Below are 13,676 nucleotides of genomic sequence, written 5' to 3' on the forward strand. Positions count from 1 at the left end.
TTTAAGCTGCACACATCACATTTTGATTCATGGATCAGTCTTTTCCTTCACTGTATTTAGTTTTTAAAATCTCTTTTTTATGTAGAAACCATTTTCTATGGTATCAATTTTTTAAAGAGTTCTTTACAGTTGTCTTTCATAATGTTCAATGTTCTAGATGTGTCTGGTTATTCTCTATTGTGATATACTTTGAAATTGTGTGTGTGTGTGTGTGTGTGTGTTCATGTGTGTGTGCATGCATATGTGAGTATATATGTTTTATGTACAAGTGTGTGCATGTATGAGTGTATGTATGCATGTGTGCAATTGTTTGCATGAGTGAATGTATATGTGTAGGCATGTGAGTGTGTACATGTGTGAGTGTATGTGTATGTGCTAATGTGTGAATGTATGTGTGAGTGTATGTGCCTGTGTGAGTTATATGCATGTATGGGGTGTATGTGTGTGTGTATGTATGTCTGTGCATGAGTGTGTGAGTGTGTGAATGTATGTGTGTATATGAACGTATATGCGTGTGTGTGTGTGTGTGTGTGTGTGTGTTAGGATATATTCCCAACAGACAACCATGTAGCTGGCAGTTTTGTTCTAGCCAACACTCTCTGCTTTAGGGTAAAGAGACAAGAGCTCAAGGTCTTTGCTGGCCCTTCTGTGTAAGCACACAACCATACATATGACCGCCCACCCACTCCCAGGAATGCTCTGGACATGGTTTTGCAGTTCTTCCACTGAAGGTTTTTGATACTTGCCGAAGACCTCATGTAGCCTTGGCATTAAACAATGACTTCTGATTGTTTTGGTCAAACTTCCATAAGGAGGCTATTTGCACCGGGCAAGCTCACGGGTCAGATTTAGGCAGCTTAGTGAATGGGGTCTTCCAGGAAGCTACCACACAAGCCAAGTGCTGACCACTGGGAATTGGGCTTTTAGGGCCCTCCAAGCCCATTTCCACTCCTGCAGAGTCTGGCAAGTTGGTGGCCTTCACTAGGGTTAGAACATTGTTTGTTTGTTGTTTTTTTAAAGATTGCTATGGGGGTAGAAAATGGGAAGATAGAAATAAACAAGTTGATATTCCATAGTCTTTTCTTTTCTTACCCCATGTTTTTCTTAGAATAATTACTGCCCAGACTTTTGCAAGCCTTGAGTTAATTTTCGGGGCTTTGGAAATGGCTGGTGGTTACAATTTTTACTCATTGTCTTTTGCTTTCAGAAATCCTTACTTGTTTGCTTGGTTTGTTGTTGTTTTCTTATTTTGTCAAATTAGTCATCCAATAAGTCCAGAAGTTTTTTGGAACCTTTAAAAAAAAAAAAAAAAACTTTTTTAGTGTCTCAGTATGTAACCCTGGCTCTCCTGGGCCTCCATCTGTAGACCAGGCTGGCCTTGAGCTCACAGTGATCTACCTGCCTCTGTGTCTCTTAGTGCTGAAATTAAAAGGTGTGCACTACATTGCCAGGCTTTTTGGCAACCTTTTAAAGAGTAAACAGTTGCTCTTTTCTTCTTTCCTCTCGACGATTGCGTATTGAAGAAAGTTGTCACTTACAGTCTAGTCTCTGGTCTTCACCTTGCTTTTCAACACTGGCTCCACATAGCCTGTGCTCCCTTTGTTTTGTATGCTGTTTGCATGAAATAGGCTACTCCACCGGAAGACCTCCCTGTGTTCAGGTCCACTGGGTGTGAGTCCCTTAGAGCTGAGGTCTGTAGTTCCTACTGAATCATGCAGGGAGGCTCGCTGTGCTCATCTTCTGTCTTGTGACTGGTGTTACTGAAGATCTGTCATAAGATCACATCCTGTCTACTCTTCACTTGGAAGCTCCCACGTTTCCTATAAGAAAGACACCCACTTCCAGTCAGGTGTCTGGCTCCCCTGCAGTGTGGTTTGTATGGCAAGGCCCCACACATGTGTTACCCTGTTCTGTTTACCAATGTGAGAACTGTAAGCTGCTTCCCCGGACGCTGTACATGTGGCGAACAGTATCATTTTCCATCATTATTTGGGATTGCTGCTTTCAGTGTATTTTGTATGACTAACTTTATTATAATTGTCATGCTTCTTAATGTCCAGATTGCTGCATTATTGCCTACCTGGGGACCCTTTGTGTTAACTCCAAGTCCTTTCAACCTAACGCCAGAGCTTGTCTTTAAGAGCCTCCTTGAGTTCTCAAAAAGACATTGGTGTACTGTAATGGTATAATGTATTATTTTCTGATCCAAACTGTAATTGGTCCCCTAAAAAAAACCTCATTTTTTTTTTGTAGTGGGAAGTGGTGTCTGAAGGCACATCTTTGTGACAAATATGCTCACTGCTATTGGGTTAGCTTATGTTAGGTTTGTGTGTGCCTATATCAATGCATAATGCTGGGCATTAACATAATATGTGCTATATTTGCATAATATGTATCACAAAGCATTAAAATACATAAATATATTTAAATATATAATTAGATAATGAAATTCTAAAGCATTTTGTGTAATATCAGAATACCTCTTGGACATAATTTTTTCTTTTATAACTACAGTATTTTAATATTTTTTCTCAGAATATATTTGCATGTGTTATTGTTTTTAAATTCCATTGTCAGGAATCTACAGGAAAAATTATGGTGATGATAATGATGGTGTCTACTTTTTACCCCGGGAATAATTTTAGTGGCTCATCATCGAGTCTGCCCGTGGCCTTAAATTTATCATTTTTAAGGATATTTCTTCTATTCCTAGTGTTAATAAGACTGGTATAATTAATGTATGGTAAATTTTAGAAAATGCTTTTATCTATAGGTATGATTAAATCCAAGCCTTTGTGCCTCTGGTTTCCCATTTCATTGACAAATCTTCCAGTACTGAATCAGTCATTCACTTGAGAATTTCTTTTGTGTTCTTTTGAGAGAGCTCGGGACCAATTTATTATCTATTATTCAGTATTTTTATCTATAACCTTTATCAAATGGACTTGTATGCATCTGTTTTCTGGGCTGCCTCTTTTTGGTGGGGGTTTCAGAGTTCCGTTGATCCTGAACTTGTCCCTGACAGCCTAGCATTCTTTCTGTGATTTGGAACCGAACTGCTTGCTTAAGGGTTTTCAAAAACTCTCACAGCAAAAGTCTTCGGCCCTTCAGCTTTAATCTTCCCAATTTAAATTTCAAATTTAAGTAAAAGTATGTATCATACCATATATTATTGTAAAAGAACATCTTATTGCAGAAAATTCAGAATGTATCATATTCTCTACTCTCTAGTTTTCAGTTTCTCTCTGAGATGACCGTCACCAGTGGCTCAGTGGGAGCTCCCCATCACATCTGAAGAACAATGGAACGGAAGTGCCTTGCTGTTGTTCACTAGTGAGCAGCCATGCAGTCCTCTGCCTCACACTCTGATGTGTACACTCTTTGTCTTCCCGTTCACACACAATATAGTGTACCATGTGCAAGAAATATAGTGCTATATGTATTGCTTACACACAATACTGAAACATACATCTCTAGTATAAGATTATATCATACGATGTAAGTTAGAATATATATATTACATATAATATATATAGGGCACACGCACATGTGTGTGCACATGCACGTGGAGACCAGAGATAACTTCCAGTGCCCTGCACCTCTTCTGAGGCAGTCTCTCATTGCCCAGAGCTCACCAGTTAGGCTATACTGCCTAACCACTGAGCCCCAGGCATCCTCCTGTTCCTGCCTTCTGGCTCTAGGATTATAAGCACGGACCACCATACCTGGCATTTTGATGTAGGTGCTGAGGATTGCACCCAAGTCCTCACGCTTGCAAGGCAAGCATTTTACTATGATTGAACCATCCCTCAAAACCTCCATCGCCACCACCCCACCATTTTAGTCATTTTAAGTGTATGGTTTAGAGGAACCATCTTCATCACCTATCTCTAGAAAGTCCTAAAACTTTTAAAACACAAGTTTTCTACCCACTTAGCAAAAACTCTCTATTTCCCTCTTCCCCAACACCCAAGTAAGTAAGATCCTACTTTCTGTTTGTGTGAACTTGGCTCTGTGTCTTTTCACAGTTGACTTCACTTGGTACAGTTTCTTCCCAGTCGATCCAGGAGAGCTTGTGTCAGAATGTTCTTTACCTGCAGGTTCAACACAGATGTCAATATGGGGATGGCCACTTGCCTCAGCCTTTGGCTGTGTGGACAGTGCTACTGCAAATGTGGCTGTGCAAATACCTGTGTGAGTCCCCGCTCCCGGTTCTCACAGGCATCCACTCAGAAAGCAGAAGCACTGGTCATCGGGTTGTTTCTTGGAGGAACTGCTGAGGCTTTAGCTCCTGTGCTCACTCACACCCCTGGGTCTTCAGCACTCGAGGTTTCATTACCTTTGTCTTGTGTTCTTTTCTAGAGGAAGAAAATGTGATTGCTGTTCCCTTGGGCAGTCGAAGTGTGAGGATTACTGTGAAAGGACCTGCCCTGCTCTGTAAGTAGAATTTCACCTTAGCCTGTTACAAAATTCCCTGACAGCAACGTCAGACAAACAAATGAAAACCCACCAATGACCTTTGACCTGCAAGGATCATCTTTGCTGCTCATTTATAATGGCTTCAAGCCCAGGTGTCAGTGAGAGCTAGTGAGGGCATTGTGGACTACAGAGAGTTTCTACCACAGGGCAATGGAGCTGTTTCTTTGCCAATGTCAGACGACAACTCTTACCTTGAAGTTGTTGCTTAGGGTGTACAGAAACTGGGAGTGTCATGGTTTCCTTGCTCTCTGCTGAGGTCTCCTTGTAGCCTCAGGCAACACTTCCTTAGTTGTATACAGAAGACAGTGGGTCTCAGACAGACTCGGCTGTGAGTTTGAAGAAGCTTAAGGGGTTTAGAGGCTTATTTTTATTGTTTTAAATTCTGTGTATTTGTAGGTGATGTGTGCATACTAGTGCCTAGGGGCCTATGGGGGCCATCGGAGCAGGACTTGCAGGCAGTTGTGAGCTGCCCAACATGGCTTCTGGAAATGAACTCAGATTCTTAGTGAGTGCAGTATGTTCTCTTAACCACTGAGCCGTCTCTTTATCCTGGTTGGTTGAATTTGGTTAGCTCTGCACATCCAGAATAATAGACACTACCAAGAAGCCACACAGAGCTAAGGTGGCTGAGTCAAATACTATGCAGTTGACTTTTTTCTCTAGACCACCACCATAGATTTCTTTTTTAAAACCATAAGAATTTCTCAGGGCCAGAAGTATCTCACAATTTTGGTAATGTGTGTGTAGAGATATGTGTGTGTGTGTGTGTGTGTATGTATATGTTTGTATGTTTGTGTATATATGTGTATATTTATGTATGTATATTTGTGTATGGGTGTGTATGTGTGTGTTTGTATGTGTGTGTATGTATGTTTGTATGTGTGTATATGTGGTGTGTATACGTATATGTATGTGTGTATATGTATGTATGTATATTTGTGTATGGGTGTGTATGTGTATGTTTGTATGTGTGTGTATGTATATATATGGATATGTGTGTATATGTATGTTTATGTGTGTATGTGTGAGTATGCATGTACATATGAGTATGTGTATGTGTGTGCATGTGTATTATATATATGTATGCATGTGTATATTTGTATGTATGTATGTGTATGTTTGTGTGTATGTATGCATATGTGTATTGTAATGTGTAATGTGTAATGTGTAATGTGTATGTGTATGTTTGTATGTGTGTGTATATGTGTATGTGTGTATATGTGTATGTGAGAGTGAGTGTGTGTATGTGTCCATGCACACATGTACACAGGGATGGGAGTGCATGTTGAAGTCAGAGGTGGAGATCAGGTATCTTCCTTAATTGCTCTGCACCTTACTCTTTGAGACACGATCCCTCATTTAACCCGAAGTTCACCAGTTGGCTGCCTGGTTGGCCAGTTTGCCCCACAGATCTGCCTCTCTGCCTGCACAGTGCTAGGATTGCAGGCACTTGCTGCTACATCTGTTTTGTTTTGTCTTTTAAATTTTTTTTATGGGATTCAACTCAGGTCCTTATGCTTGTGTGACAGGCAGCTTACTGCCTGAGCCATCACACCATACTTAACTCTGGAGGGGGAGAGATTCTCTACCCCTTATGATTTGCATTAGTGGTACACAACTTTCTATGAAATGCAATATCAAAATGTTTTAGAAACCTGTTTTTTAAATGATTTGAAAGTCTTTAGCACTCTGTGGGGTCAGTTCTTCCTCCTTGTAAATTCAAATGTAACACCTAGAAACTATCAAAAATCATCCTCATTAAATTCCATGAATCATCTCAGTAATAAAATTGTGAGATATCATTTGAACTAAAAACCATAAAAGCACCAGGCGTGGCGATGCATACCTGTAATCCCTAAGCACTTAGGAGATGGAATCAGAAGGGTTGAGTGTTCAAGCCTTGGCTTCACTGTAGGTTCCAGGCCAGTCAGGCTATGTGAGACTCTGTCTCAAGAAATCCCCCCATTTCATATATAGTTACATCAACAGATAACAAACAGGGGAAGTGATAAATATCCATAGCAACATTATTCCTGCTAGCCTTCCAATGAGAATAGCAGAGATATCTATCAATAGTTGAACTAATAATAAACTAATCAGGACATGTGGAATATTATTCACTGATTAAAAGGGAAGGCATTCTGATGCATGCTACATTGTGCATGATCCTTGAAAATGCTGATCCAGTGAAAGATCCCAGCTACAAAGAGCCCCATGTTCCCTGACTCCATCCGATGAAATACCTAGACAAAGACAGCTACTGAGATGAAAAATAGATGGATTATTTCCTGACTTGGTATTTTATTTGGGGTAACAAAAAATGTTGTAGTCTTAGCCTGTGGTAAAAACGCTGAGCATGAATGCACATTAAAATAGCACATTTTGTATAGGTGATTGGGGGCTGGAAATTAGCTCAATAGTAGCATGAGGTCTTGGGTTTAATACCCAGTACTGGAAAGGTGGGCAAAGAGACCAGAAAGAAAGAAACTTGGTGGACTCTAAATGTTAGTTAGATATTAGCAATTGTTTATTATTTATTAATGTAAAATGCATGATTTTGGGGGATTTTTTTGAGACAGAGTCTCACATAGCCCAGACTGGCCTGGAACAATTGATTTAATGTGTTGCCCTGACGACACTGAAGGTGGTTCCCAAGTTCACTTTTGGAAGGCTGTAGTGTTATTTTGAGAGAAGGTCTTGCTCTGTGGTCCAGGTGGTTCTGGAACTCATCATGTACCTTAGGCTGGCTTTAAACTTGTACTAAACTTCCTGACTTAGACTCCTGAAGCCTGGGTTTGCCAGTGTCAACCACCATGTCCAGCTCTAAGGGACTTTTTAAGTTATAAAAACAGAATACTCAAGCAGTAAACAGAGTAAGTATGGGCTAATGCCCTGGGGAAGCCTCATTTTCACCAGTGTGTGCTGGTAGATGAAGTCTGGCTTTGTGTTAGAGACTGGCACTCTTCTGAAGTTCAGAGTTCAGAAGTTCCCCCACTTCTCCACGTGACAGATCTATTGCTTGGAGTTTTCCTCTTCTGAACAGCCCCACAGGCAGCTCTGGAAGCCTTTCTGAAAACCACCCTTCTCCACTGGCCGCCATGCAAAGGATTTAGTTTACATGTCTGAGTTTTACAGTACAGAAGGGGTTTTGTTTTCTTGTTTTATATAACCAATTCTTTATAAAAGCTATATTTCTGAAATCAAGCTTATTTTTTGGTATTAAATCACCCTTTAAAGGTCCATATTAACTGTAACCTTCCAAATGGCTGCAGTATTGAAAACTGAGAGTGCTTGGTACCATTAATTTCAAGCCCTTTTGTTGTGGGATAAAATTTAATTATAGAATGTCCATCTCACAATCTGCCTAGAGCTCTTAGATCCTGATTTTCTAGCATGTTCTAATCCTAACCACATTACTGTAGGGAACACACAGCCCTAGATTTTTTCAGTCATGCGTTCCTCTCCAAATGGAAGCAATAAGAAAGTCCCTGCAAAAGCAATGTAATTGTTTTTGTAATTATAGCAAATGTAGTTATAGTGAAACTATGGCTTTGACTATGTTTGACTCAGCTGGTGAGGTGACTCAGAAGGCACTTGCTGCCAGGTCTGGCTACCTGAGTTCAATCCCCGGGAGCTGTGTGATAAGACAAAAGAGCCACCATTAGTGTGGTGGCACACACACACACACACACACACACACACACACACACACACACACAAGTAAATGTAATTTAAAACATAGTAAAGGCCTGGAAAGATGGCTCAATGTTCAAGAGCTACTTTTGCAGGGGAGTTTTGGTTCCCATCACCCACATAGTGGCTCACATTTGCATGTAAGTGCAGCTCCAGGGCATACATCCAGTGCCCTCTTCTGGCCACTGTGGGAACTGCACTCATGCAGTGGACATTCACACAACACACACAGACACACACGGACACACACAGACACACACAGACGGACACACACATTTAAAAAATATTAAAATTCAAGGTAACAGTAAACCAAAGGTTCTAATAACCATAACTGAAAAGGGCAATATATCATAGGCTGGAACCTCCACCAACTACAAAGATACAATTTTCTCTCGAGTTCTGTCTTCTGAGCATGACTAGAATGATGGCACTATACATAATGACCAAAGAAAAGCAATGCTGAGCAAGACAGGTACCCGCTGCCAGCATGCATTTGCCGTGGGCACGCATTTGGTGTTGAAGGGCTTGCTGTAAGCTCTCACGCACAGCCACCTAAGAATGCTTTCCTTACCTCCACAGTCAAAACCAGTGGTTCTCAACCTGCCTAACGCTGTGACCCTTTGATACAGTTCCCCATGTTGTGGTGAACCCCAACCATAACACTTTTTCATTGCTATTTTATAACTGTAATTGTTATGAAGGTTTTTTTTACATTGTTATGAATCATAATGTCAATATCTGTGATTTCTGATGGTCTTAGGTGAGTCCTGTGAAAAGGTCATTTGACCCCCAAAGGGATCACAACACACAGGGTTGAAAAACACTGGTCTAAACAAACCTCTTGTTCACCTGGTTTTGCCTCTTTCCAAAGAAGCCACAGTGTAAGTCCTTTAGTTAGAGATGGCTAGAAGCAGTCATTATCTTTAAAGCCATCATTTTTTTCTTAAATACAGATTAAAATATTTAAACTTGCCCTTACAGGGGCTGGAGAGATGGATTAAGTTACTCTTTCAGAAGACCTGGGTTCAGTTCAGCACCATCGCTGCAGCTAACACTTGCCTGTAACTCCAGTTCCAAGGGAGCTGATGTTCTCTGACTCTCATGGGCTCTGCATGCACATGGTACATATAGTATCAGGCTGGCTCACATGCGGAAACATAAACATAAGATACATGAGTTACAAAGATCTGGGCATAGAAGAAGGCATCGGCTCACAGTGGTACTTTCCACCATGTGAAGCTGCTGGTCCTACTTGCCCACTTCTCCTCTCCTCACTAAGGTGGCTGGAGGGCAGAAATTACATGGGCAGTAGACAGTAGAACACACATGCATATTCCCTTCCTTAGGAGTGGTGGGATGATCATAGGCTCCTGGGGTCTCCCACATTGCCACCTGCTTTAGATGCCACAGAGGGCTCTATGGGGACTCAGAAGTAAAGCATTCACTTCTGTAGCTCCCCTAGGCACTCAACTCAAACCAATGGAAATAAACTCTACCCTGTGATTTAGTGGATGGATGCCATGGAAACTGGTTTTCCTTTGCCACCTCTCCAGATTCCCACACACCCCTTGCTGCTGAGTTCCTGGGAAATGTGGAAAGTTGTTCTTTAGCCTTGTGTTAAAGCAACTATTGCTCTAACACAGCACACATCTTAGCATCAGTTCCTGGTTTGGCTCTGGTGCTGTAGATTGACAGCCCATGGAAAAGATGAGAGAAGCCTGCATAGAGCATCTCTGTGATAATTTCCATGAATTTATACTTACTTAAAAAGAAATAACATTTTAAAGTAAAATTGAGATTCTTCTGAATGAGTACTAAGAGACTTAGCTTCACTCACTCTGTGATATTAGGTACCTCATGAAAAAACATAAACTGTAGCATTACCTGAATACCCAGCTATACCACTCCTGGGCATATACCCAGAAGATGCGCCAACATGTAACAAGGACATATGCTCCACTATGTTCATAGCAGCCTTATTTATAATAGCCAGAAGCTGGAAAGAACCCCAATATCCATCAACAGAGGAATGGATACAAAAAATGTGGTACATTTACACAATGGAGTATTACTCAGCTATTAAAAATAATGAATTTGAGAAATTCTTAGGTAAATGGATGGAACTAGAAAATATCATCCTGAGTGAGGTAACCCAATCACAAAAGAACACACATGGTATTCACTTACTGATAAGTAGATATTAGCCCAAAAGCTTGAAATAGCCAAGCTTCAACTCACAGACCACATGAAGCTCATGAAGAAGAAAGACCAAGTGTAGATGCCTCGGTCCTACTTAGAAGGAGTAACAAAATATTCAAGGGAACAAATATGGAGATAAAGTGTGGGGCAGAAACTGAAGGAGAGGCTGTCTAGAGACCATTTTACCTGGGTATCCATCCCATGTGCAGTCACCAAAGGTAGACACTGATGTGGATATCAAGAAGTGCATGCTGACAAGAGCCTGATGTAGCTGTCTCCTTAGAAGTCTGCCAGAGTCTGACATATTCAGAGATGGATACTCACAGCTAACCATTGATCTGATCAATGGGTTCCCAATGGAGGAGTTAGAGAGAAGACTGAAGGAGCTGAAAGGGTTGGTGGCCCCATGAGGAGAGCAACAATACCAACCAACCAGAGCTCCCCAGGGTCTAAACCACCAGCCTGGGAGCACATAGGGAGGGACCCATGACTTCAGATGTATATGTAGGGGAGGATGGCCTTGTCGGGGATAGGTAGGAGAGGAGATTCTTGGTCCCATGAAGGCTGAACACCAAGTTGGGGGGGGGGGAATTTGAGGGTGGGGAGGTGGGAGTGGGGAGGTAGGTGGGGGCACATCCTCATAGAAGCAGGAGGAGGGGGAATGGGATAGGGGATTCTTGGTGGTGGGAGGAATGTGGTAAGGGGAAAAAATCTGAAATGTAAATATAGTATCCAATATAAAATGATACTCATGACTAGATTCTAGAAAGAAAGAAAGAAAGAAAGAAAGAAAGAAAGAAAGAAAGAAAGAAAAGAAAAGAAAAAGCATAAACTAAGAAACTATTCCTCTTTAATCTGTGGTAGAAATAGTTCAGGCCCAGAAGCCCTTGCTAGTACCTCAAAGCCTCCCATGTCTGTTCTGCCTATATGAACCCATGCCCATCAGCTGAGGAGACAGCACTATATTCGTTGATCATACCTACTGCTGTTGCTCTAAGCAATTGTGCCATTTAAAATCAATTGTCTTTAGGGTGGTTCCCATATTTACATCTTATTTTCAAATTTTCAGTTATTGAGTCAAAAACACTTCAAGGAAGCAGAGGAGAGCACAGCTTCAACATCCCTGGGGTTTTCACTGTAGAAAACACCACGATTGAGTTTCAGAAGAGTGCTGACAGACAGACCTTCAAGATTGCGGGACCCCTGATGGCTGATTTCATCTTCAAGGTAGATGGACCATCTTAGAGCATCCTGTTTGAGCACAGCAAGGGAAGCACAGTGGGTATATCCTGGTTTCTATCTGAACAGGCCATTCCCAAGAACTGTTCCCCTCTCTCAAGTAGATTCTTAAAAATTGGGGGGTCAAATCTTCGTTCTTCCAGTGGGAGATAATTTCATATTCATCACCCCCATGTACCATGCTTAGTTTAAGTCCATCTGGAGGTTGGTGGAGATGGGAACTAACTAAACATGTCATCCTGGGAAGAAAAGGAGAGGACAGAGGGTTATTCTTTGACTTCCTTTTATAGGGGCTGTCTCTCCCATCCTCAGCCCTGAGAGTGTGTTGTACTGCAGCTGATTCAAGATCAGGGTCAGAGGTGGTGAGAAGCCATGTACTAGCATCCACTCAGACTGTGTCTTCCCTGAGCCCTGAGCCCTGAGTCCACCTCTCTCTCTAGGTAGAGTTGAGCCATCTTTCCTTGTACAAAGGAACGAAGTGAAGAGCTCAATCTGTTGCCAAAGCAGGGCAAATTAAAACCAACCTCGTGTAGATATAGAAGAAAATAAACAAGGAATTAAAAAAGCAAACGATTATTCAGTGAGCAAGTCTTCCCTTCGTTCCCAGGAAAGTCATTCAAGATGTAGAAGAAGAATGAAAATCACCCTGACGGTCAATTATACCTTTATGAAGGAAAATGATGTTTATTACTTTTCTGGTTGCTATAACAACAGAAACCTGGACACAAAGAAATGTAAGGGAGGAGAGAATGAAGGCTTTACTTTGGCTCACAGATAGAGGGTATAGCCTATCATGGTGGGCAAGTCATGGTGGTGGGAGCATGTCATAGCTGGTCACCTCTGCAGTCAGGAAGTAGAGTCAGGACCCACATCTACATGAGTCTTCCTGACTCAACCCAGTCTAGAAACGCCTTCCCAAACACATCCAGAGGCTAGCCTCCTGGATGATTTTAGATCCTTTTAATATTTAGCATCACAAAAGACCCTTGACACCTTTTAAAAAAACCATTTGTGCTTAGCATATTATTAGATAAAGAATGTTCTATTGAAGCATTGGTTATAGTTGCTACCAGAGAGACATGTAGCACTTTAACTGAATCTGTGAACTCATCTGAATCCCCCGAGTCTGACTTCAGCCTGCAGTGTAACCAGCCAAGGCTTTTAAATAGTGTGTGATTGGTTAGTGTTAATAGACAGAATCTAGAATCACCTGAAGGTGGGCTCCTGGGCTTGCCTGTGTGAGATTACATTGATTATGTTAACTGAGGTGGGAAGATTGACCTACCCACCGTAGGTGGCAGGATTCCTTGCCTGGGGTCCTGGACTGTGTACATTGTGGAGTGAGCTGAGCAGACAGGAGCATTCCTTCACCCCTCTGCTTCTTGGCTGTGAATGTGATGTGACCAAGCTTCTTGAAGCTTCGGCCTCCTTGTCTTGCCCACTGTGACAGATATGACAGGTGGAATTCTGACAGTATGAGCCAAAACAAACCCTTCCTCCCTTAAATCACCTTTGCCCATGTTTTATCACAGCATCAGGAACAGAAACGAATATGGTGATCAGTGCTGGAAGAAACTTTTTAAAATATAAAAATATTAGTTGTTATTTTTTTTTTCTGCTGTAAAAGTAGAAGAGATGAGACAAGTAGCTGGCCTGCTCTATGCCCAGGAAGTTGAGGTCACTCTCTGGTTTGCCATAGCCCACACTTCCTCCAGTTGCCTTCCTCACGTTATGTTAAAGGAACAGGCATCTGCTGCCATTCATCCTGCTCCCAGTGTCTGTCATACTTCCATAGGTTTCTGTGAGTCCTGTGTGGGATCCAGAAGCAAACATACTTACCTCTTTGGTTTATTATTATAACATGAATTCTATGCTTCCACTGCAGTGTTCCTGTGTGATTCTCTCATAGACTCAGTATTTCTTCCTTTTAATTGCTAAGAGTGTTTGTCATCTCTTTAAGTCAATATAGAGGGCTCTGACTGGGTAAGAGACAGTGATTGCCTGGAGAAGATACCTACAAAGATTAGTATTTCAAGATATTGGATGTAGTATCTGCATGAATAGAA

At 41.6% G+C, this 13,676-nt stretch overlaps 1 protein-coding gene across 4 annotated transcripts in view; it reads left to right on the top strand.

The window, feature by feature from the left end:
- Adamtsl3 (ADAMTS like 3) overlaps window positions 1–13,676 on the top strand; it is a 285,243-nt gene that overhangs the window by 153,985 nt on the left and 117,582 nt on the right. For all 4 annotated transcript variants that reach the window (XR_013111364.1, XM_076937029.1, XM_076937035.1 and 1 more), the window contains exons 8-9: window positions 4,363–4,437; window positions 11,441–11,598. Coding sequence is in view for 3 of the 4 variants with exons in the window: in XM_076937029.1 (XP_076793144.1) it covers window positions 4,363–4,437; window positions 11,441–11,598 (233 nt within the window). In the remaining variant the exon portion in view is untranslated. The remainder of the gene's footprint in view (window positions 1–4,362; window positions 4,438–11,440; window positions 11,599–13,676) is intronic.

Source organism: Arvicanthis niloticus, chromosome 1, assembly GCF_011762505.2.
Source record: "Arvicanthis niloticus isolate mArvNil1 chromosome 1, mArvNil1.pat.X, whole genome shotgun sequence".
NCBI classification, from domain to species: domain Eukaryota; kingdom Metazoa; phylum Chordata; class Mammalia; order Rodentia; family Muridae; genus Arvicanthis; species Arvicanthis niloticus.